The following is a 25915-nucleotide window of genomic DNA, read 5'->3' on the forward strand; positions in this document are numbered from 1 at the left end:
CCCCCCCATCTAATAGAAACACAAGTTCTAATTTGGTTCATTTCCCAAGAAAGAATTGCAGTTGATTAAAAAAAAAAAAAGTGTTAATAATGTTAATTATAAACCTGAGGGAGATCTTAATTGCTGGCCAGTTTCATAGGCTTGATTGTGATCAATACACTCGCTTTGGAATGTGTTACCTGCACTTGGAGAGTTTATGTTTTATACAGTTGATGGACTTTGTGTTAGCTCCTTATGGTTGCAGCAAAATTGTGACATATATAAGAATATTAGTCACTGAAATACTGCTTCTTGCAATGGGAGTTTTACTCTCTAGGAATATATTGTAGTCAGGGGCCTATCTACAGAAAATACTGCTTAGGGCAATTAGCATTAAATTGCTGAATGATCTCTCACAGCTGGAGATAGAAGCTGTGATGGCCAACAGACACTGCTAATTGGCACTCCCACCTCAAGCCGCACCCAGGGCACACACCCTACCTACCTACCTACCTCAACCCCTCCCCCTGCCCCCGTTAGTCATCAGGTAGTAGTTCTGTTCATTTTTCCAACTGTGACAAAAATCTGATGATTACTTTACCACACTGTGTTAGATGAGTTTCATGTGAATCCAAACTCTGTAGCTTAATATGGTTCTACAGGGTAAAAAAAATGAACTTTTTTTTAAAACCACAGTGTATATTTTGTCTCTAGCGTTGTCCAAGTTAGTATACTTAATAAACTATGTCTTAAAAACTATATAAATGAGCAATTTTTGCAGTCAGTGTAGATTCACAGAAATCCGGAGAACTTTACATGATAAACTTCGAGCCAGAAATACCAGCTTAATTTTTGAGGATTTCTTTTTTCCTCATTTTCAACAGATAAAATCTAACCTCTGATTTTCTTTTCTCTTACTAAAAAGCTCCAAAAACGAGAGAAGACATGCAGGGCTTACCTTAAGGTATCTCTCCTGTGCTGTCACCCTGCTTTCTCCCTCCTTCAGCTACCTGCCACGCTTTATCATCTTGCTGCATGATCCAATGTATTTCAGTCTTTGATAATTATATAATGTGCCCCATATCAGCTGTACAAATGTTGGCTTTTCACAGGTATAATATTGTCAGAATAAGCAAATATATTTATAATTTTTGCCATTTTCCCATTCATCCAAAAGTACAAGAATTTTAATGAAATATCCTATGAATTGGAAAGTAATCATATAATGTGTTTGTGTCCTGTTGTCACCTCTGTGGATTAAAAAAACAGCTTGAGTAAAACAGCTATGATATACTCTTGGCAGTTTATCATATCAAAGACTGTATAGTCATATGTGCATGAAAAAGTCACTGCTTTCTTATCTCTGTGGTGTACTCTTAAATAAAATAGACTTTGTCCTGAAAATTTAGGAGTCTTTTCAAGAATCAGGTTGATATGGGATGGGTTACTAGACAAAAAATATAAATAATGTGACAGTGATAACAATATATGTTATGTGTTGCTTTTTATCAGGCTAATAGGAACAGAAGGCCATTGTCAGGCTCAGGCTCCTTGTCCACTCCAGCCCATTTTTCTTACTGGAGTATCCAAGTAATAGGAAACATGCTGGGGCTAACAGTGGAATTGTGCCACGCTGGTTCTTTGTGATCAAAACACTAATACCAAGTTGCATTTTGTTTTGTTCTGTGAATTTTAGAAGTTCCTTTTGGGGTGATAGTTATTTTCTCACCATACTCCTGGTAAATCAAACCTGAAACTATTCCATGTACGTATGACAACAAAACAGAGGAATTTTTGTAGTTTTATAGAATAGAGGTTATTCAAAAGCCGTGACGTCACCAGTTTTGGTTGGCAAGGTCTGGGGGTGGGGAATAGAAAAGAATGGCATCTTACCAATTAATAATAGATATTGTTGTACCTGAGAACTTTACAAGAAAAGGCTGTAGGAAAGTCTGTTTTTAGGTAGTAATGTACTGACAGTCCCTTTTTAGCCTGGTTAATGGGGGCAAAGAAATAACTGGTGAAGTGTATAGAATTTTTCATACTCAAATTTTCAGTTCACCTTTAAGGTATTAGTTAATGTATGAAATGTAATAATTGGTATGTTGCCCAGGACGTATGTCTCAGTGGGAAAAGAATAGCCTTTTTTTCTTTGGCAGGGAGAGACTACTTCAGGAATATGATTAGGCTAATGATCATTTTGATCCCAATAGGGAAGTGCAAATGGTAATAAATAAGGAGTATTTCAAATTAATAAAGGCATGCCATCAGCAAGTAAATTTCAGCATGACCTTAATTTGTGACCAGTGTCATTTTCAGTATGTCTCAAATGAGCTTCTCTGTTCAGATAAGACTAATAAAACTCCTTAAATTACAAATCAGAAGCTGACTTACACTATGCAAATGAAGCGAGTCCCCACTTTGTGACAGAGGATTCATTTGTAACTTAGATTAGAGGATTCAGTCCGTATTTCTCGGTGACTAATGAATGTGGCCTCAACAGACCAATTTCTGTTCCATTCTAGTTAATGGCTGCAGCAGTATCGGTGTGAGAATTTTGACTATTCCATCTCCCATTAGAGAGAGAGGAAAAACCTTTAATGCCACTTGGAAGTATCTCCCACCTGCCGGGAAGGTCGTGGTGGCTCACAAAGCAGACAGAACGAGGATATTAAGATGGATTAGGCTAATTAATCTTACTCTGACAGTAGCCTCAAACAACCCCCCCATTCATTTTAATACACTACCTCAAATTAGCAGTTTTTATTGTTGGTGTTTATACAATGTATGTTCTTTTGTTCATCAGTGGTTGCCAGTAGATCAAACAGTTTATATATGGGCTTAATGACACATTATGACTAGGTAAATGGGATAGAGTAAATAAATACAGTGATTTCAGCTCCGTAAGGCATAGTCAATGCATGGCTACAAGTATCAGTATAAGAGCCTGCCTTCAGCTGATTACCTGATCAATTTGATTGATTGGATTCTATTTTTATTTAATGTTATTCTGCATGCTAATAAGCTAAACCTACGTATGTGAATATTTACAACATGGATGTTTATAAAAGTTTTGTTCTACTTTTTTCTTTTTACTAAATTATCAATATGGACTTTAAATATTTTGATTGCTCTATTGATTCCTTTAAAAACAAACTTATTTATGAATTAGGATATGCTTTCAAGTGCTTTAGCTATACAGGAAATTGGAAGAGTGAAAATATTCACAGATAATTTAGAAACTTCAAAACCACCTTTTTTAATATAAATGGTCCCATAAATAGACCATGTCTTTAAGGCAGAATATTGGCTACTGTTTTAGCTTAGGTACTGAAAAGCAATATGGTTTAATTTTCAAGGATAAAAATTTGACTACTTCAGAGACATCAGTGTTTTTTATAGAACATACAAGTCTTGAGATTGTAAAATGAATTTAGTAATGTGACAACAGTACGTGCAGTAGCAATGCCTTGGGTTAAGAGCTGACACTGGTGTTTGTATTTCTCTTTAACAATTAAGGTATGATTGGATAAACAGAAAGAAGCCATCTTTCTTTACTTATTCTTCATAATCAAGTCTGCTAATCTTCAGTTACTCCTATTTTAAAATGCTTAGGTATATTTTAAGTTAACCAGATACATATTGGCTAGGCGTTCTTCCATCCTGAAATAAGAGTAAATCATCATGACAGTTAAATATTACAGTTGTCACTAGTCGGTGATTGAAAATCACCTTGCTGCTAGAAGCAGTCAAAACTAATGATAGTTTTCTAATGGATGCAGGCAATTGTTGACACAGTGGACAACCTTCTGAGACCGGAAGCTTTGGAATCATGGAAACATATGAATTCTTCTGAACAAGCGCATACTGCAACAATGTTACTTGATACGTTGGAAGAAGGAGCTTTTGTCCTTGCTGACAATCTCTTAGAACCAACAAGGGTTTCAATGCCCACAGAAAATATTGGTAAGTGAATCTATTGTCTGGTTTAATTTTCATTTCGAAGATAGATGTTTAAGAGAAAGATGTTTCCTTTATGAAACTGTTGAGTTATTTTTCAGTACCGAACTTCTCTTTTGTCAAATTATGTTCGTTGTTCCCCACAGAAGTTATTGATCTCACCTGGCAAAATTAATGCAAAAGTCAAAATCTATTGTATATCTTTTAAAAGTTGGTTTTATATGCTTTTTCGTTCAATTGGAAAATCATTAGAGGAAAAAAAAAATGTGTAAAGAGTACTTAAATGCCAGAATAGGGATTGCTTAAGTAATGAAAGTGCTTGCTATGGAACTGTGGCAGATGCTTTTCTATTTTATATAATATGTTTCTAATGAATTTAAATTACTTTCTGGAATGTGTTCTTCCAGTCAAATATTTTAGCCATACAGAACACGAGCCAAATGTGTATATTAAACAGAACTGCCTTCAGGTGAAAATGTGATCAGTGAACTACATCTCCCTTAATGCAGAATGCCCATGCTTCATAGATTCTAAAATAGCTGAGATAGTTTTGAAGCATAATTAAGAATTTAAATACTAGCTCCTAGAGTTAGAAATTTACTTTTGAAAATATGTGCAACAAATACAGTAAAATTATATTAATTTAGGCTTCACAACTTTAGAATTGTTGATTTTCAGTGATGCTGAGCTCAGATGACATTTATAACACTTAGTAATAAGTCTCCTAAGCAAAAATGTAAAAAAAAAAAAGGGGGGAGGGCAACACAGACCACTCTTGCACCCACAAAGAATGCCATCTTTATTAGAGCTGCGGATATTGATGAAAGCCTTGCTATGTGGACGCCGTAGTTTATAGCCTAATTGTGCCTGCATGTCAATGGGACCTTACATAAAATGCTGAAAAGAAAGAGGTATAGAAGAAATGGACGTGAATCAGATTATGATTTACACTTGGATCTAAATGTAAACCTGAAATTTATTTTAAATAACTGAATTTTTAAAAAGAGTTATTAAAATTATTTTTATTTACTGTGGGTTTTGCGGGATGATGAATCACTTGATAACTTCAAACCAAATGAAGTGGAGAATAATTTGTCCCATCATCATTTGGAATACCAGTCATATGGAAAACAATATTTTACTATAGCCTTTGTCTTAATACAAACTGAGTAAACCTCTCCCTTTCTTCTAAAGCTTTCATCCTTATTTTTGATGTTAATTTAAATACAAGTAATAAAATCCCTAAAATTTGCATTAAACATACTTCTCAAATGTTTCCACTGACAATAAATCTTATAAAAGTTATAGAAAAAAAAAACAACCATAGAACCTGAAATTTTCCTATTTTGCCCCCTTCGAGGGGCCAAGATGCCATCCCATGCTCCCATCAGCCTTATGTATGCAGAACACTTTTATTACAAGTTCGAGATACTGTAATCTCAATTTGAGTAATTCAGGAATATATTCTTTCAAATACCTATATTCTTTAGAGTTCTAAAGGATTATTCTTCATATTGATTTCTTTCCATTTTTTAACTTATAAAGAACATTATGAATGGAGATTCTTCTAGAGTGTAGTATACAGTTTACTGACTTTTCAATTATTACGCCCTAAACGTAATTTATCCATATGTTGATTATTCCAGAATTATCAATATGAAAATTTTTTTATATATTCTAATACATTACATCTTTTTAAAAATTCTTATGGTATAAATAATTTTGTGAAAGCAATTATTCATGATTTTGCGTGAGGAAAATGTTCAATTTTTTACCAAAACGTGTATTGTTCTCTTTTTTTCAGACATGAGACCTAAAATAGCCCATTATATCTTTTTGTCCTCACTCTCTTGATGTTCTTATCTAAATTTAGGGAATAACTACAATATCTGAGGTTATTAAAACAATTTTATTTTCTTCCTTAGTGATTTTTTCTTTAATCATTAGTTTAACTCTATGGCATAAATTATGTTATAATAAATGAACCCATACAATGGCATAATTAATCTACTATAATTCTGTCTGATTATAGCTTTTTAAAATAAACTTTGAGGTACAATTTATATATAATAAAAACACCTGTTTTCGGTGTACAGTTTGATGAGTCTTTACAATATACACTCATATAACCACCATCAGGAAACCCTGGTGGTGTAGTGGTTAAGAGCTACGGCTGCTAACCAAAAGGTCGGCAGTTCAAATCCACCAGATGCACTTTGGGAACTCTGTGGTGCAGTTCTACTCTGTCCTGTGGGTCACTGTGAGTCAGAATCGACTCGATGCAATGGAGTTTGGTTTGGTTTACGGGAAACCACCATCACGGTCAACATTTCTGTCACTTCAGAAGGGCCCCTCACACTTCTCTGTAGTCAGTCTTCCCCCAGCCCGAGACAATCACTGATCTGCTTTCTATCACAATGAAATAGTTCTGCCTTTCTTAGACCTTCAGAAGAATGGAATTATACAGTATGTACTCTTTTTGGTCAGGCTTCTTTTACTCAGAGTAATATTTTTGAGAATCATTCAGTCCTTTTTTATTGTTGCATAGTATTCCATTGTAAGGACATAGCACAATTTGTATATCTTTTATTGTTGGACGTTTAGGGTTATTTACACTTTTGGGGCTTCTGTTAATAAAGCTGGTATTTTTCTGAGTGGCTTTACAAATGTTATGCTTCCAGCGGCAATGCATGAGCGCTCCAGTTTCTCCATATCCTCCCCAACATGTAGAATTGGCATTCTTTTTTAATTTTAGACATTTTAGTGGACATGTATTGGCATCTCATTGTGGTTTTATTTGGCATTTCTCTGGTGTTTATGTTATGTTTTGCTGGTAACTGTTGAGCTTCTTTATATGTGCTTATTGGCTATTCATATTTTTCTATGAGAAGTCTGTTTAATTTTTTCTGCTCATTTATAATTGGGTTATTCTTCATCTAATAAGCAAGTTGTAAGGATTCTTTAAACATTCTGAGGCTTTTTTTTTTTTTAACAATATCTTGGGAAGAACAGAAGTTTTAAATCTTGATTAAAAACCAATTTATGAATTAGTTAAAAGCTTTCAGAAAAATCATCATTTATAAAAATTTTGCAACATACACAAAAGTAGGAAGAATAGTATAATAAATCTCATATCCTGGTTATCCAGCGTCAAAAAAATCTCACTAATCCAGTTTCACCTATACCCTCATCACTGTATTATTTTAAAGCAAATCTAATATCATTATTACTATAAATACTTCAATACATATCTCATATTCTTTAGAAAATGAAGCAGAATTACTATTATTCCTTCTAAAAATTAACAAAAATACATTTAAAAAATAACAAAAATGTGTTCAAATTTACCTGATTTTTAAAAATTGTTGACATTTTGTTTGTCTTAACCAAGATACAGACAAATCCACATAGTACATCTGATTGATACGTTGCTAGAGTCTCTTTTAATTAAAGATAATTTCTTCCTACATCTTCTTTTTAAAGCATTTTTTAATTTTTGTTGAAGAAACTGAAATGATGATTTGTCTAGTTGAATTTTCCACATTCTGGATTTGATTTTTATCACCACTGTATCATTTAACTAAGGAGCCTTGGTGGCACAGGGGTTAACACTCGGCTGCTAACTGAAAGGTCAGCGGTTCAAACTCCCTAGACCCTCTATGGGAGAAAGGTGTGGCAATCTGCTTCTGTAAAGATTTACAGCCTTGGAAACTCATTCTTTCCTATGTGATCGCGGTGAGTCGAAATTGACTCGACGAGTTTGTTTTTAGTTGTTTGATGTATACCACAGCTGATTTTGCTATTGTTAATTAGAGCAACCTTGTTAAAATCTTGTTCCTCTGATTACTGGTTCTGAGAGTTTGTCTATAGACTTCCTCACATTTCTATGTTGTTAACTATAATTTCTTTGAATAATTGCAGTGTGTCTTTTCCTTCCAGTCTTTATACTTTGTTTTTCTTGTGTTACTTTGTTAGCTAGGCCCTCCAGTTACAGTAGTACGTAAAACCAGTGTTAAGGATCATCCTGACCTTTCCCACCATTATGTATGTTTTCTGTAAGTTATAATTAAATAATCTTTATCTGATAAGATATCCTTTATCTGGTCAAGGAAATTTCCTTTTATTCCTATTATTTTGTAAAGATTGTTTATATTGAATAGGTATTGAAATTTATTGAGTTCTTTTTTGTTACTTTTTCTTCTTTGCTTCTTAATTTGGGCTATTGCATTAATATATTTTCTAATGCTAAGTCTTATATGCCTTTTTGAGTTAAACTCAGTTTGTTTAATATTTTATACATAAATATATATAAAGATTTTTGCATCATTTTAATAAGTGAAGATAGACAATAATTTCTTTCCTTGCACTGTTGTATGCATCAGGGTTATACAAATCTTGTGAAATTAGTTGGCAAGCATTCTTTTTCCATTGTCTGGAGCAGTTTTTGTAAGATTCAGTATGTAGTTAACTGTCAGTTCATTTTCTTTATTGGCCATAAAACTATTGGGATTTTTATTTCTTTGGTCAGTTTTATTTTTCTAGTAAATTTATCATTTAATCTCTTAAAATTTATTGGTCTAACTTTGATTATTTTGTTCTTTTACGGTTTTAAAATTACTAAAATATCTAATAATGACCCTGTAACTTCTAAAAATGCAAACGTTATATTTTTCTTTACTATGGACATGCTTTTTAAAATGCTAATCAGTAAGTATCTGTTGTATGAAATTAAAGTTTGGAAGTAAATATTTATTGAATGAAATTGTTTATACGTCTGTATCTGTTTGAGATCTTAAGTGAAAACTTAAAGGATTTTCTTCATTCATTGTATTTTCTGTTCTGTGTTTGAGATCTTAAGTGAAAACTTAAAGGATTTTCTTCATTCGTTGTATTTTCTGTCTTGTTTTAAGAATAACCAGGAATTGAGAGCTCCATTCAGTGTGAGCTCACTTGTCATTCTTTTCCCCTGATGACCCCCTCTCACAGACATAGAATCTGGTGCGAGAAGGGGAGATCACCCACCTACCCACCTGCTTAATCTTCTCATATGTGCATCAATAAAATAAGGATCTCAGCCAGATTCTGCAGCTGATACAATTTCAGGAATTATATGACTCTTAGTATAAACTTGAATTTCAGGGGCTTGACATGTGGTCCAATAGCTTATACAGGTCTTCTCCATATGCTGTGTTTCTCATATTTACAACTCAGTCTGTATGCATTTTACAAAACAAAGTTGAGCAAAATAAAATAAATAAATAAATAAATATCCAGAAGTTACACTGTAATAGTATGAGCCCATTTTTGTAAAAGGAAGAGGAGAGGGTGAATTCTTCATGTCTCCATAAATATACATGGTAAGGTGACTCTAAACACACACGCAGACACCTACGTTTGTCTAAGCATAGAAATAACTATGCAAGGATATACACCATTAGAGAAAGTAAAATTCAGAGAAAAAATGTGTGGACTATTTATTGTTAAAAGTATATTTTACTTTTTAAGATTTATGTATCTAAAATTAATGAAGTTTTTGTATAATTTCCCTGGTTTTGTGAATAAAATGATACATTCTAATTAGTAATATAGCGTACTTAACTACAGAAGCAACAATAATTCTTTTTCACTTAAAGTTAAATGAATATTGAGATATAGTATCACAGTTTTTATTGGAATAACAGTAGACAGTACACATTGATGTTGTGATGGCAGTTACTATTGTATTTTTGAAACAAAATTAGTTAACATTGACCTTGTTTATCAAGTAAGTGTTTTCAGTGCTCTGTGTTGAATTGTTTTCCTTGCATGTTTTTCACTTTTGCTACCTCATTTGAACTTTTGAAATTTTGGATTAGGCTGAAGTCCTCGTGGCTATGTTCCAATAAAATTTTATTTACAAAAACAGGTGGTGGGCCAGATTTAGCCCAGGTCTTATTTTGCCTCATCCAAGGCTTAAATATCTAAGACTGGATGGTTAACTAGTAGAGAATCATTGGAAGTTTGAACATAATGCCAACATTTTTCTCATAAATAGCTGTGCTGATCTGGCTAGTTTAGAAAATCTATCACTGTAAAATTGTCCTCTGTAATTTTACATGTCAAAGTAAATCTCATGTTTAGATATTGATATATACATGAAAAAGGCTTCAAATTTATATTTAATATTTAATTTTATCACAGCCAAATAATGGTCATTGAAAAGTTCCTTAACATAAAAAAATGAATAGTATCATTTAAAATGTTTTTGGTTTAATTATTTAAGTCAAACTATTTATACTCATATAGGCTAAAAGTCTGGAATTAGTTTATGACAAAGATAAAAATGTGAAGAAAGTGTTAAATGATTAAATAATTTTTTTTAGAGAAGGCAAAGTTTAACACCTCTTAATACAGTTTGTCATTTATGATTTTGTTGAAATCTGATAGTTTTGTAAGTAGACCCCCAAGAAAGCAAAAACTAAAAACCACAACGGCAGTTTCCATATAATTATCATTTGCCTTCTTGTATTTTAATTCGAAGATTTTTATTTTTATTTTTTTTGCTTCCTCTTCTGCCCTTTGCCTCATCCAGTTCTAGAAGTTGCAGTACTCAGCACAGAAGGACAAGTGCAAGACTTTAAATTTCCTCTGGGCATCAAAGGATCAGGCAGTTCGATTCAACTCTCTGCAAATACTGTGAAACAGAACAGCAGGAACGGTAAGATGGAACATATTCTTTTAAAAATTGACAGTTTTTTGTTGTTGTTGTTCAGTTCAACCTATTAATTCTTAAACGTTGAGTGTTTAACTCCTAATATAATAAAAACAGCTTAACATTTAAAGCAGGTTTAAAATAATGCCTTGCTTTTCCTCAATACACTTAATCTAAATATTCTATAAAGATTTTTTCATTTTATTCTTATTTTATGCATAAGCATATTTTCTGTAAAATCATATGACTATTTTCACCTTTCTAGGGCTTGCGAAGTTGGTGTTCATCATTTACCGAAGTCTGGGACAGTTCCTTAGTACAGAAAATGCAACCATAAAACTGGGTGGTGACTTTATTGGCCGTAATAGTACTATTGCAGTGAATTCCCACGTCATTTCAGTTTCAATCAATAAAGAGTCCAGCCGAGTATTCTTGACCGATCCTGTGCTTTTTACCCTGCCACACATTGATGTAAGTTATGTATGCTAATGAATTAGTGGGAAGGTTATAAAACCAGTGAAGAAAGAAAGCAAAATTGATATACTGGGGATGGGAAAAGTGGGGAGAGAGGGGAAATGGGAAAGAGGACAGAAAGGACCTTTCTATTTGAATTTTAAATGTCAGACTAGGTCAGAAACACAAGTTTATTTAAGTCTGTGAACATAAATGAGCCTGGTTCAGTGATTATTAGAACTTAAGTGTATTCTTAATGAAAGCTAATTCAGTAATCAACATGAAAATGTAAATGACTCTAATTTGTTTCAGAGTGAAAATTAACTCTTACCTTAGCAGCAGGATAGCCAAATATTAACTCTTAAGATTCTGCATGTTTAGCATGGCATACCATTTTTTATTAGTATTCTGATCACATGTGACAAAATTGTTATCAAGCATTGTGTTTAAAGATTATAGAATTGAGGAGATGTGATTCCTCCACTTTGCCTTAGAATTCAAGTCAATAGTTAAATTATTCCACTGTGTTGAAAGATTGTCTGCAGAATTTTTGTCTGTTGTTATAAGTAGAGTGAATAAGTGGATAGCCAAGTGGATCTCTAGATTGGCAAGGAAAAATAAATTTGCATGGTTGTGCTCCTCTTGTATCTGCATCAGATAATTTACTCTTAAGAGCCTTCAGGTACTAACTACTACATGATTCAAATTGTTGCTACCATGTCATTTAGAACCAACCAGAAAGGGACTGAAAATTGAAAATAAATTTTTAAACACTTGATCTTTAAAGAATTTCCTCAGAGCAAATTCATGGCTCTAATTTTGTCAGAAAGGGGGAAAAATTATTTTTACGTACTATCAGTATGTAAAATAAGATGGAAATTGTAATTGTGTAAATGGGTCTTTGGTAATTTAGAGTACACTTAAGAGTGTTTCGGACTATAAAGCCCCTTTTAAGCTAGACATCTGCCTTGTATAACATAGTCCACAGTTTTGCTGATGAAAAACTTTATAGTCCGAAACATGCAAAGTTTAATCTGAATTACCTTTTACACATATTAAACAATTGCTATTGCCATCTTAGAGTGTAAAATTCTAATTTTATCTTGTCATTTTATTTCCCAGCCTGATAATTATTTCAATGCAAACTGCTCCTTCTGGAACTACTCAGAGAGAACTATGATGGGATATTGGTCTACCCAGGGCTGCAAGCTGGTTGACACTAATAAAACTCGTACAACGTGTGCATGCAGCCACCTAACCAATTTTGCAATTCTCATGGCCCACAGGGAAATTGCAGTAAGTATTTGCACTTCTAATTAGTAGCAGAAAAAACCTCAGAGATTCAATACAGCTTGTGTAATGGTCCTTTCTTTGGGGGCTTATCGTAACTAAAAAGCAAACAAATTAATGTGAATTTCTGCACTATCAAGGGTATTTTAGAAAGTCTTGGCATTATATTTATTACTTTTCAAAACCATGTGCTCTGATAGCACTTTACCATATTTTTACGCAAGTAACACGCACCTTCTGTGTTTGTTTGCTGGCCGAGCCCTCCCCCTGCAAGGCACCCTCACAAGCACTGCCATGCCAATCCTCTTCCACATGTTACTGTTAAAAAAAAAAAAAAAAGACTAGCATAGCGTGCTTAGGAAAATACCTCGGTGGGGGTGGGGAGGCACAGCCGGCAAACAAATGCAGAAGGCATGCATTATTTGAGTAAAAAATATGGTAACTTCTTCTAAGATTTTATTTTTTTGGCAAGTGTCTGTGGGAGTCAGTCAGGAAAACAATGGAAATCAGTAAGTCATACAACAGAGATAGAAAGCCCTAAAGCTTTGCATGCTCTCCCCATCTCAGATGTTTGAATCTTATTTTACCACCTGCCCTTGAATTTTCCTAACACCTTGTCACTAATTGTACACACTGTATACAAAGCTGCCAATTTTGAAAAATCAGAATGCCTATTCTGGAATGTTTCTTCTGTTCCTTTTGGTGATTAAGGGAATGAGAGCCAGAAAATGAAATACAGCATGCAAACTCTAAAATCTATTGTACGTTCATTCAGCTCTTAGTATGTAAATATAATATAGAAACTCAGGGAAAAAATAAAAATGTAAAAACTTTGTTTCTTTGTTGACCTGAAAAAATAATAAAAATGGGAATTATTTTTACCCATAACTCAGTAGTTATTCTAACATATAAATATTTTCCCTGTGTTTACGTAGGTTATTATTTCAGTCATTATTTTTGATGTAATTGGACTCTTGCATTATTTTCTAGGTAAAAATAGTTTTCATAGGTCACTCTTCGAATATTACTATCCAGTAAGATAATACTGAATTACATGGTCAAAAGTTCTTTTTTATATTGAGCTCTATTTGAACACAAACTAATATTATTATTCAAAAAAGCTCAATATTAAAAGATGAGGTATTACATTTGAAGCTATCTTTCCTTTAGTTGATATGGTGCCAGGAATATTAATATTCTTCATATCTTTGTGTTTTTTAGTACAAAGATGGAGTTCATGAATTACTTCTTACAGCCATCACATGGGTGGGAATTGTCATTTCCCTTGTTTGCCTGGCTATCTGCATCTTCACCTTTTGCTTTTTCCGTGGTCTACAGAGTGACCGCAACACTATTCACAAGAACCTCTGTATCAACCTTTTCATTGCTGAATTTATTTTCTTAATAGGCATTGATAAAACAAAATACATGGTAAGCACCCCTTCAGTTTATTGGCCTTGAATGTCTAAAAAACGACTATTATAAGTGTGAATCCACATGTGATGTTGATGTTAATGTTTGACCCTGTTACTTGACAGAATTGACATAGCAGTGTAGAAGGGACAATTTGTAATAAATTAAAAGACAGATAAATTATTGAAAGTAATATTATTTTGAGTTAAAAATATTATCCCAGAACCTGACTATTCATTTCATGTATTAAGGTACAGTTGCATTTTTCTGAATTATTAAGGCAAGTAATTTGAATAGAGGAGTTCTAGGGATATTGAAAAGAAAAGGTCTTATTCAAAAAATTCAGATTTTGCTTACAAAATCACTCTGACCAGTGGTCATCTCTACATATTCAGAGAAGTTTTTTCATCATGAAGTCTCAGTGTCAGAAACCAAACTTAATAATTAGATCATATTTCACTTTATATTCATCTGAACCGGGATGAATTTAAGAATGCTCCAGATTTGACAGGAAAATAATTCTAGGTAATTAGAGCCAGAGTGTTTTTCATGAAAGCAAAATTTTAAAATTCTGTTATAGAAAAGATAGAAATAATACATTTACAAACAACTGTTCTTCATATTATCTCCAAACAGTATTTAGATTTTTATCATGGGTAATTCAAGAGAAATTAAGAAATGTTCTCTTACTGGATATTTAATTTCACTAAGAAATGATAATGTTTTATAGTAATGAAATTTCTAGCACAGATGACATTATATTCTGTAAGCATTATACTCTGCTCAAATTTTGCATTGTTTAATAATGGGTTTCCAGTTACGGAAAAAAAATTTTGAAGACGTAGTAGTTTATTCTAAATAATGATGTACTTTAAAGAAATAGTAGGTACTGTCAGCAAATATTCTACAGTTTTGGATTGGGATATTTGTATTCATGTGTCTTCTGTTCTTTTCCATCATAGATTGCATGCCCAATATTTGCAGGACTTTTACACTTTTTCTTTTTGGCGGCTTTTGCTTGGATGTGCTTAGAAGGTGTACAGCTGTATCTAATGTTAGTTGAAGTTTTTGAAAGTGAATATTCAAGGAAGAAATATTACTATGTTGCTGGTTACTTGTTTCCTGCCACAGTGGTTGGAGTTTCAGCTGCTATTGACTATAAGAGCTATGGAACAGAAAAAGCGTAAGTAATCGCAAGCAACCCGAGTGTTTTTCAAGTGAATAATTTTTTAAAGCCTCTTAGCTGTCAGTGAGGGTCCCTGACAGACTAAAATAGCATCTGAAAGCTTTATTGGTTAGAGAATGAGCATGCCGTGCACAAATTACAATCAAGTCTTTTGTAATTTTCTAGGTTCAGAGGATTTGTACTCTGGCGAGGCAGATTCTAAATTATGGACTTTCTTTTTAACACAAAAGATTGACCTGAAACAAATTGAAAAAGTAAATAACTTTTTGGCCTTAGAAAGATATTAAGTAAAATTTCTTCTGAACTTAAAGCATCTGACAGGTTTTACTACTCAGTTTTAAGCTAATGCTTCATTAACTCTCTTTGTGCAGCCGACTCTCTAGCTAACTCTCATTCTGAACTGTGACAGTAGGACATTCCATCCCATATGTTTTAATTTGGTAATATTTTATCAGGCAGTTTGAAAGGATTAAAATAAGTCAGTGTCTTTCGTTTATAAAAATATAGATATTTATGGAAAGTGACAGAATGTAGACATAGCATGTTTCTAAGGATTTAATTTGCTAGAGGCATGAATTTGCCTTCCAATTCTGTTTATTTTTTTCTCTTTGATAAAATTAGTTATATAAAGATGCTTTGGACTAAAGAAAGCTTTTTGACTGTACAGATGATGAAAGACAAAAGAAATTCAGAGGGGATTCAAAGTTGTATGAAAAATGAACCACTAAGTAAAATCTGTCCTAATAAGTTTATGCATCATTTACTTTAATACAGTATGAGTTCTATGCTTTTTTTTCCTTTCCCTCTCCTGGTATTCATCCAGGAATATTCATCTAATTCCCAGTTGAGGTATTGCATTTATGCTATACTGTTTTTGCAACAAACATAGCATCTCAACAGTTTTTTGTCTGTTACAGCCCATTGGGTTAACCACTTTGCCTCATACGTAGAGCTAAAAGAAGAATGTTGAAGATTATATGTAGAGCTTAAGAAATGATGGAACAATTTGGGATGTTGAGTTTCAAGTTTTTCTTAGTAAAGTTAGAAGCCTTAAGAATTTAGCAGTGGAGTTATTGTTTTTCCCAATACAAGCATAGTTCTATTTGCTTTTATCAAAAATAAAGCCTGAAATGAAAAACAGCAGGTAGAAGTAAATAAATCACTACCTTTGTTCAGTCAAAGCCAACTCAGAATTAATTTGAATTATTCTAGCCTGTGATAAATGAATTTTCAAAGGCAAATGTACAGCTAGTTTTTGTTTGTCACATTTTAAGAAAATTCTATTTTCTTTGATGTTAAGGGTCCATTGCACCTACTTATACACATTCTTTTCTTTTCCATCACAGTTGCTGGCTTCATGTTGATAATTATTTTATATGGAGTTTTATTGGACCTGTTACTTTCATTATTCTGGTAAGCTGGCTCTATTTTACCCTCCTTTTTAAACTTACTACTTTAGCAGTGCTATTCCAACAGGGTAATTTGTTTTATAGTTAATTTATCTATGCATTCAAAGTTTTATAGACATAGCTATCTTACAGATTAAATTATGTTATGTATTTTAAATATTATACCATTATTGAGAGCTCATACACTTTGAATTAGTACTATTTCTGAAAATCATCTTTCCTCTTAAAAGTAATTTTTCCCATTTTTAATATAGTATGCTAAAAAATAATGTCATAATCTAAAAAATAAACTTACATATAAACCATGGTAGGATTGTATGGATTAGAACTAATCGGACAATTAGAAAAAAATGATAGATCTTTATAGGATATTTTTCTTTTGAGTAGTGTAGTTTTTCACTGAGAGTTTTATTTAGTTCAGGAAGTTATATCTCTAGATTCTATATTATGAGCCTTGTACCATACCTATAGAGCATTTATAAATTAAATAATGTTTAAAAAGGTGAAAGAACGTTATCTTAATATTTACTGCTTTAACCGCCACATAGTAATTTATGATCTTTAAATAAATGTCTACCCCTCATTCCTTTTTAGGGCACAAAAAGTTTTATTAAACCTTGATTAAAAAATGATTATTAAATCAATTTTAAAACCACTAGGCATAAAATTACTTTTCTAATACCTAAAATACCAAATAAAAATGTTGATTTTTAAGATATATTATTTTAAAACTGAATTTGATAGAAGTATACTAACATTAAATTATTTTTATTTTTTACATTACCTTTAGCTGTATATTTGAAATACAGTTGAAATAAAAGAATGTAGCCAAAATATTTGGATTTCAGTATTTAAAACTTTTTACACCGTTGTAGCATTATGCTGATAAAAATGGGTGTTTATTGACCATTATAAAATCTAAAAGGAAAAAATTTTTTTAATATTGTCTATATATTTTTTATTCCTGCTTTAAGGATTTCTCTCTCTCTTTTTTTTAAGTTACACAAATGAACCTCTTTGGATATTCCTATGATTAACTAGTGTTTCATAAAATTAAAAGCTTTAGTAGTTGAAAGAAACTTAAAACCACTTCAAATGTATGCACTTTTGGCATTGAAATTAATTATTTTATGAAATTACTTATGCAAAGTAAAATGAAAATTTTGAGATAAATTGCCTGCATGAATCAAACCAGGGCTTCAAACTGATTGAGAATTTGCATTTCTAACTAAAGTTCCTAGGAAGTTATATGTAAGAATACCTAGGGTTCTTGTTAAAATGTAGTTTCTGATTCAGTATATCTGGGGTGGAAATGCAAATTCTTAGCAGGGAACTTGTTAAAATACAAATTCTCAGCAGAGGTTCAAACCAGAATGAACTGGTAACCCTGAATCAAACCAGTAAAACATTCTGAAATGTCCCTAGGAAAGCTGGTTTCTCATCTGAATTGTTCAATTCAGATGATTGCCCCAGTTTCTGTTCTTGGTTTACTTATATTAACACAACCTAAGGCTATTTAGAATTAAATAATAAATAGCTGACGTGAACAGGATGATCCTTAAGATAGTCTTCTTTTTTCTCCTAAGCACTTGGCCAAACACATTTATGCCTTCAAAAATATGAAGACCACTTTAAGGATATTTGGTCTACAAAAATATCATCTGTTCACTTCTCTTGTACTACAGTTTTGTTTATTTTGTTTCTCTGAAGAAGAGTAATGACTATAGAGCCTTAAAAAATGTTTTACATGGTGAAAGGTGTTAATGTTCACACATATTCAGGTTAGAGTAAGAAAAGAGGTAAAGGACATCTTACTATATTGACCATTTACAGTAAGAGTCCATTATTCTTTATTACCTTGTCATAATTATCCTCTACCAAATCATTTAGGTTGAAATGTGAAGGGCTTTTGGGAACAGTCTTCCTAGTTTAAAAAAAAAAAAAAACGAAACAGCAGGTATCAATCACAGTATAGGTCCTGGGAGTAATTCTCCTCCTGCAATTGCTTTGCCCTCTAACCTCCCCAACCTAGGGAGAGACAAAGAGTGGTATAAGGGTGCAAAACAGTATCTTGCATGTAACCTAAATTGAGATGTGAAATGAGTGTACAACTTATATTTGTTGAATATTAATACATGTACCTACATATCTCTCTGATGTTATAAGACATTTAAAACTCAATTCCGAGGCAAATTGTTAAAACGTAAATTATATTCTATACTATTCTTTTAAGTCATTTTCTTATAATAAAAATTATATATTGACCTTTCCAGAAAGTATAGTTTTGAATATCTGACTTTTCTGAATTGAAACCATTTAACTTAGTAGTGTTAAATGGATATACATTTTATGTAATGATAGTTCTATGAAGAAAAATAATAATGCTGAGGAAGATGAAACTTCCTACTTCTGCATTTCTATAGAATGTCTTGCCTACAGGCACTAGAGTTATTATATCTATGAGAAAAGTGCATGTAAGTAATGAGCAGTGGGAAACCATTAATATGCCTGAAATGGTTTAATGAAAGCTTGGATCATGACACGTCAGGAGCTGTTCTTATCATTTGGACAGCTCCATCTGCATCGTTAATAATTAATTCAGTTCAGTAAGAGTTCAGCTCACACACTCATTTAGAAGTCTTCTTCAGAGAACACCTCTCTGGCTGCTAGTCCCAGGGAGAAATAGGTTTCTGCTTGGCTAACAGCAAAGATCTGGAGATACAAGTGCAGTTTTAGAGCTGCATTTGCCAGGGAGCAAAAGCTCCAGGGAGGACAAAAAGGGTCAGAACATATGCAGTTCAGCTAGGTTACTTCAGAGTGGTGTTTCTGTTCTTCTGTCTTATCATATCCATGTCAGCACTGCAGGCTGTGGAGTGAATTTTAAGTTGCTAAGCTCAGACGGATGTGATTCAATTGAGCAGGTTGATGGCTGTAAAACATACAGTGCACTCCTATAATCAGTGGTCCCTTTTTTTCCTTCTTTGTAGTTTCATGTTCTTCAATATGGGTGATGTTTAGCTATGCCAAGTCAGTAGTGGTGATGAATTTTATCAGCAAAAGAGATTGCTTAAATCATTATTTATGAAATTATTATTGTGACATAGGAATAAGAGTGGTATACATCAGAGAGAAAGAGTTCCCCAGTTCAGTGTTTTTATCAGAATAGGGAATTTATTTTTCTTCTGAATTTGTTCTCACCCCTTTTACATAAGGAACCCTGGTGGTGCAGTGGCTAAGACCTCAGCTGCTAACCAAAAGGTCGGCAGTTTGAATTCACATAAAGAGATATTCTACCTATTTACGTGTGTGTTTCACACAAAGCAGAGTTAAAAGCTGAATAATACTTCAATGACTTGCCTCATCTCCAAAATTAACCGTCAGGTTGGTAGTTGACATACAATATGCAACACAGTCCTGTTAACCTGCACGCACTTGTGGCTTCAGTGTGGATAATAGTTTGCAAGTTATATTCAGTTACTAGGTTTAGGTAAATTTTTGTGTGTGTAGCTGTAACTCCCTCACTGAGGCACAGCACTATTTCACCTATCTCAAAATACTGTGCTTTAAGTATTATTTATGTTGGAAAGGAAAACCTAAGAACAAGAAGGGAAAAAAGTGGCATCACTGGAATTCAGGGAAGAAGAGCAGCAATTAGACAGTAAAGACATTCCTCTCTCCCTATCTCTACCTGCTTTCTAATGAGAAATAGGCAAAATTCCTTGTTTGCCTATTGTGCCCTTTTTTCTTTTTCAAATGCATACCAAAGGCAGGAAGATAAACAAGGAAGAGGTAAAAGTTAGGAGAAAGAAATCACTTTAATCAGAAAAAAAGATAAAAAAGCAGAAGTATTTGGCCAGATAGAGCCATTTATGGGAAGAATACAAAGAAAGGAACTATAGATTTGTAGCCATTTAGTTCATTGGAAACCAACCCTGTAAGTCTTCAAGTGACTGTATTTGGCTGAGGTTTTAGCAAAGATGTTTTTATTTGTCCCTCTATCTCTTGCTCTGATCTCCACAGTTGTATTTTAAGAAACTAGAAAGGAGTAGAAGGATGAGTAAAAAATATTGTAATATTTTATATTACAAAATTATTCTTATCAGAGTATATTACCTCCTGGAAAAGATCATAGCAACAATATTTCATGACACTAAAAATTGAACATTTACATTTTTGTTAAGCTTTGCAGAAAAAGAACTCTAATGCCACATTAAAAAAAATGTTTAAGCTTAGATATGTGTTTTATTTATTTCCAGAAAATATTTCATTGTTAGGTATGTTGGAGCTAATATATTAAAATGTTGAATAACTAAATGATATGAATATTTTTATTTCTCTAACTAGATTATTAAGTAATATGTGAGTATTAGTGAATTTTTATTTTTTTAGTTTGAGTAAAGGAAAATATCTTGCAGTCACTGATTACATTTCTTTACTATTTTGGTTCGCATTTTTTACTATCTTATGTGATTCACGATGTCTGGCATAATTACTTTGTCTTGAAATGACAGTACTTGGTCCTATTAAAGATGTCATTGCCTCATTATTTGTATGCTTTTAAGTCTTATTTCAGAGGCTAAATTAATGTTGGATTTAAGTATAAAATTCTTGACAGTCTAACATCAGTGCATTGACTAATTTTCAGTTTCTTTAAAATGGAGAATTCACAGACACTTGTGAAGCTGAAACATCTGAGTGCAAAATCCTTCTATGGATTCATGATTATTTCTTCCAGTATTTTCAGTTGTCTTTAAAGACACTTCACTTTTTAAAAGTTTTTTTGAAACGTTCGATGTTAGACATGTTAGAAAGAACTGCTTTCATTTTGGCACTCGTGTGTTATCGGTTTGTGTGATATTTAGCTGTGTAAGTGTAACTGACATAAAGCGGTTTGGAGGAGGCACAGCTAACTGGAGTTAGGCAAATATTTGAGTAGTGAGAGAGATGTGTGTAGATGTTTCAGGGAGTTGTTGAAAGAAAATGGAGAATTAGAAAAATTCATCACGTATAAGTATTTTAAGAGCACACCTATTATGTTATTCAGGAGTTTGTTGAGACTGTATTTTATATACTAATCAATTTATTATTTATCTTCAATTCATTCATCATTCCTGAGTGCTTTCTAAATTAGACTACTCTTCATAACAATAAATCTTTATAGAAACAGTATCTATAGAAATAGAAGCCTTGTTAGAAGATTCCTAGTTTTCTCACCCAGAATAAATTGGTTAATTTTATTTGGAAAGACTGTGGGCTGTGAAGCCAGGCCATGGTATATTAAATCTTAGCATTACCATTTTAGTGGCTAAGTAATCTTTTTGAGATACTTACTATCTCAATAATTGGTAAAATGAGTATGCAAGTGCCTGCTACCTAAAGAGGTCAGATTACAGGTGTTTCTGTCCCCCCTGCCCTTCCTAATTTTCTGAACTTTGTGTGTTGTGAATATATTACATTTGTAACTAGAAAGAAACACCAAACACATAATGTTAAAAACTTCAGTTGGCTGAGAGGAAAGGAAAAGAGAGACCTTTTTTATTTATTTAATTTTTAGTTGTACTTCAGGTGAAGGTTTACAGAACAAATAGTTTCTCATTAAACAGTCAGTACACATATTGCTCTATGACATTGGTTAACAACCCCACGACATGTCAACCCTCTCCTTTCTCAGCCTTGGAGGACCTTTTTTTTTTTGGTGAAAATATACATAGCCAAAGATACACCATTTCAAAAATTTCTACATGTACAATTCAGTGACATCGATTATGTTCTTCCAGTTGTGCTGGTGTTCTCACAATCCTTTTGCAAATTATTCCATCACTATTATCTTCAACTCACTGTCCCCTAGACTTCCCATCAAACTGTTTGAATTACTGTTGTCAATTTGATCTCACATAGATAATTCTTTTCTTTTTTTTTGTACTTTAGATGAAGGTTTATAGAACAAATAGTTTCTCATTAAACAGTTAGTACACATATGGCCCTATGAATGGTTAACAACCCCACGACATGTCAACACTGTCCCTTCTCAAGAAAGGAGAGACTTTTTAATTGACCAAATGAGGTACTGTTTTCTGAGGCACATTGCAGCAATTCAGTTTGCTTAGTCCTTAGTCTTAGCTAGAAAGAATTCTCTGTGTCATATAGAAGCTTTAATTGTGTTTTTACATAGGTAAATTTTATTAGAAAATGTTTTAGTTCTTAAATAACATGATTTTTACCCACTTTTCTTTATGAAAGAGATTTGTTCCAATATGTTCAGCCACAAGATTCATTTTATGTTCACAGCATAATACTTTATATACCCACATTTTCCCACTCTTTATTTTCCTTGTAATTTTATACATTGTAGTGGAGAATTTTTTTTTTTTTGCTCTCTGAAATATAATACTAGAATTATGTTCTTGAGGGAATTAGGGGACAATTATATTTATTGCTTAGAAAGTAATGAACAACAAATTATGGTCTTTATATGCTTCATGAAATTGTTACCAAGAAAAAAAACCAAAACCCTAAGTCCAGAAGTTTGGAACAAAAGTTTCTCAATAGGACCATTCCAAAAAAAGGGGGGGAGAAAAATTTAACTGATTTTAACTCTGAATCTAGAAAGCAGGTTACGAGGACCTAATCTTCAACAAAATGACAGTCATTCTTAAGAGTTTTAGTCATATTTTCTATTTACATAGGTGTTTGGAACTGCCTCCTTTTGGTGCAGCATTCTGTCAGGTGTCTGTAGAAACAAATGCAAATTATAAACTTTTGTCTTTCCTCACTCAAAACAACTTCTTTCTTCTTTCACTCTTGTTGACCTTTTGGAATCCCAAACCTGCTTCCTGTGTCAGGTTCCATCTTCCCCAGATGTTTTGTTTGCGCCTAGTCTTTGCACAGCGGAATCTTTTGAAGGACTCAAAACAGCCTTTCTTCAGAATTAATCTACTTTCATACAATATAGAGACGTAAAGAAAAGAAACTGATGACTTTTAACAGGATATTGTTTAATATCAACGTACATATTTTTTAGTTCCCTACTTTATGTAACTAGTGAATATTTTTCATTTATTTGTTTTGATCCTCACAGTGACCTTATAAATAGACTGTACAAATGTTACTCTCCTCATTTAATTAGGAAACAATCAAAATTGAGAGATATGCTCTCAACCAAGTTTTATGGTGCCAAATCTAGGGAATTTTCCTTTATAAATTGTATAATGTAAGTGCCCCTTATAAGGAATTCAGTACAATGTTCCCATCACATGGCTTTTAGGCTCTGGAGTATCTCTAGCTAAAGAAACTAATCTAAGTTTACTAATTTATTTAATCATTACCATGTCATACTGACTTCATGAGGTTGCAATTTCATGTCAAATGATCTATTAAAGAATGGATCATACATAGCCAGAATATTTTTTATATAGACTTGACTGGTGTTGCAGTGGTTAAGAGCTTGGCTGCTAACCAAAAGGTCAGCAGTTTGAATCCATAAGTCACCCCTTGGAAACCCTATGGGGCAATTCTACTCTGTCCTGTACGGCTGTTATGAGTCAGAATCTACTTGACAGCAATGGGTTTTTTTGTTCGTTTGTTTTAACTTAATCATTATGCACTTAAACTAAAATTGAATCAGTGTCTACCATATACACATGGCCATTGATACCTAACTTTATTAAGTCATAAAATATATTAGTAAAACCTTATTTATTGTTTACTGTTGTTCAAAACAGTCTAATTATTTATTTGTTATAACAGCTTAATATTATCTTCCTGGTGATCACATTGTGCAAAATGGTGAAGCATTCAAACACTTTGAAACCAGATTCTAGCAGGTTGGAAAACATTAAGTAAGTGTTTTGTATTTTAATTTTAGTACTTGACAAACTGAGTAAAAGATATTCTCCACAGGGAACACAGAAATACCTTCTGTCAACTCTAGAAACGATCTAAAATGAAATTTTACTGATCAAGGTTGAGTCTCACTGTTACCATGTCACAGATACTGATGAAAAATTAGTTAATAATTTCCATCTTGATCCAGAGCCAAGAAATTGTTTCAGTGGCTTCATGTAAATTCCATATCACTGTAGCAATTTCATTTAAATTTAAAATGCAGTTCAAAATGATGTTCCTGTTTGCATGGCTGATACGATTATATTAAGTTTGTTTTGTTAAATCACTATTCCATTTAAAGATTCTGAGCAGTTCCTACTCCTGATCCTGTTCTCTTAAGAGAATTTACTCTACTACTATTGTTAACTTGAAGATTATCTGTTGTTTTCATGCTAATTAAACAAATGTTTGCTTTATCTTAATCCTGAATAAAAACCGCAATATCCTGTCAGTGGAAAAATGCTATCTAATTAACAAATAAATTGATAGCTGTTGCTTCATTAAATCATCTTAGGGAAGTATTTTCAGAGTTATTTTTAAATGAGGCTTTTCATTTAAAATTTGAGGTGGTATTACTTAAATTGGTTACAGTGGGATTATGAAAAAGTATTTTTAATGTAAAAAATGGCAGATTTATAGTAAGGGTAGATTTTTTTTTTAACAAATTAGATGTTATAGATAGGTGAGTGCCAGCTTCATTGCATGTTGCATGGTAAGAGAGAGAGCTAATCTTTAGCATCTCTCTCTTTTCTTCCTTTCCCTCTTTCTGTCTTCACATCTATACCAGTAATTACCGTGTTTGTGATGGCTACTATAATACGGACTTACCTGGGTAAGGTAGAACCCTACATTAACAAATTTATGGCATGATTTATATTTTTTCAATCCGTCAGTATCATGAATTGCCCTTAATTTTTATAATTATTTTGGAATATCTAATTTGCTGTAGTATTTTTAAACTATAATATGCCTTTATTTTTTAATTGCTTGCCTCTGCATTTTGACTTCCTTAATTTTGACTAATTTATAAAATATATAAATGCTTTCTATTACTTTCTATTTTAATTCTGTCTAATAATTTTGTTTCTCTTTTCTGCTTATAATGCTTTCTAGCTATGAAGATAATAAGCCATTTATCAAGTAAGATCATTAGTTAGACATGGAATGCACTGACTTTAAATCCTTCTCATTCCCTCCTATTTTCTACAGTTCTTTTCTCTTTAAGCTATTCATGATGAAATCTCTCCAAAATTATTTTGTTTTGAAGTTGTTCTCATGGTTTTGTCCCATTTCAGCTAGGCTTCTTCATGCTTTAGTTATAAACCTTAGGCTCACCTAAGATTAGTTTACTAGAATCTGAAGTTTAGGTGTTAAGTGATTATCTGCCATTTAACCTTTCTGTATGTGTCACATTATTCAGTGTCATATGAGTACACCACAGGCATAAAAAATATAGGCATAAACTAATTAACGACTCCTTAACTCATTTTACCAAAATGCACATAAAAGAGAATAAAGTCATTGAGGGTTGTTCTACACCTGGTGTGTTAATATAGTGTTAATACCTTGTTTATTCTGGAGTAAAAAAAGGTCATACCTGCTGTTGCTGTTTTCATTGGAGTCTGCTGTACTAAATGCTATTGTTCTTTC

The 25915-nt window shown here is 32.6% G+C and overlaps 1 protein-coding gene across 11 annotated transcripts in view; it reads left to right on the forward strand.

The window, feature by feature from the left end:
- The window catches only part of ADGRL2 (adhesion G protein-coupled receptor L2), a 180067-nt gene that overhangs the window by 144395 nt on the left and 9757 nt on the right, over positions 1-25915 (forward strand). For 9 of the 11 annotated variants that reach the window (XM_023731423.1, XM_023731416.1, XM_023731438.1 and 6 more), the window contains 8 exons: positions 3762-3945; positions 10511-10636; positions 10896-11101; positions 12206-12379; positions 13595-13804; positions 14749-14969; positions 16319-16385; positions 24128-24219. In XM_023731423.1, the coding sequence (XP_023587191.1) occupies positions 3762-3945; positions 10511-10636; positions 10896-11101; positions 12206-12379; positions 13595-13804; positions 14749-14969; positions 16319-16385; positions 24128-24219 (1280 nt within the window). Of the gene's footprint in view, positions 1-904; positions 944-3761; positions 3946-10510; positions 10637-10895; positions 11102-12205; positions 12380-13594; positions 13805-14748; positions 14970-16318; positions 16386-24127; positions 24220-25915 lie in introns of all 11 variants that reach the window. The other 2 variants (XM_023731447.1, XM_023731449.1) reach the window with 1 other exon arrangement.

Source organism: Trichechus manatus, unplaced genomic scaffold (genome assembly GCF_000243295.1).
Source record: "Trichechus manatus latirostris isolate Lorelei unplaced genomic scaffold, TriManLat1.0 scaffold00003, whole genome shotgun sequence".
Taxonomy (NCBI): Eukaryota; Metazoa; Chordata; class Mammalia; order Sirenia; family Trichechidae; genus Trichechus; species Trichechus manatus.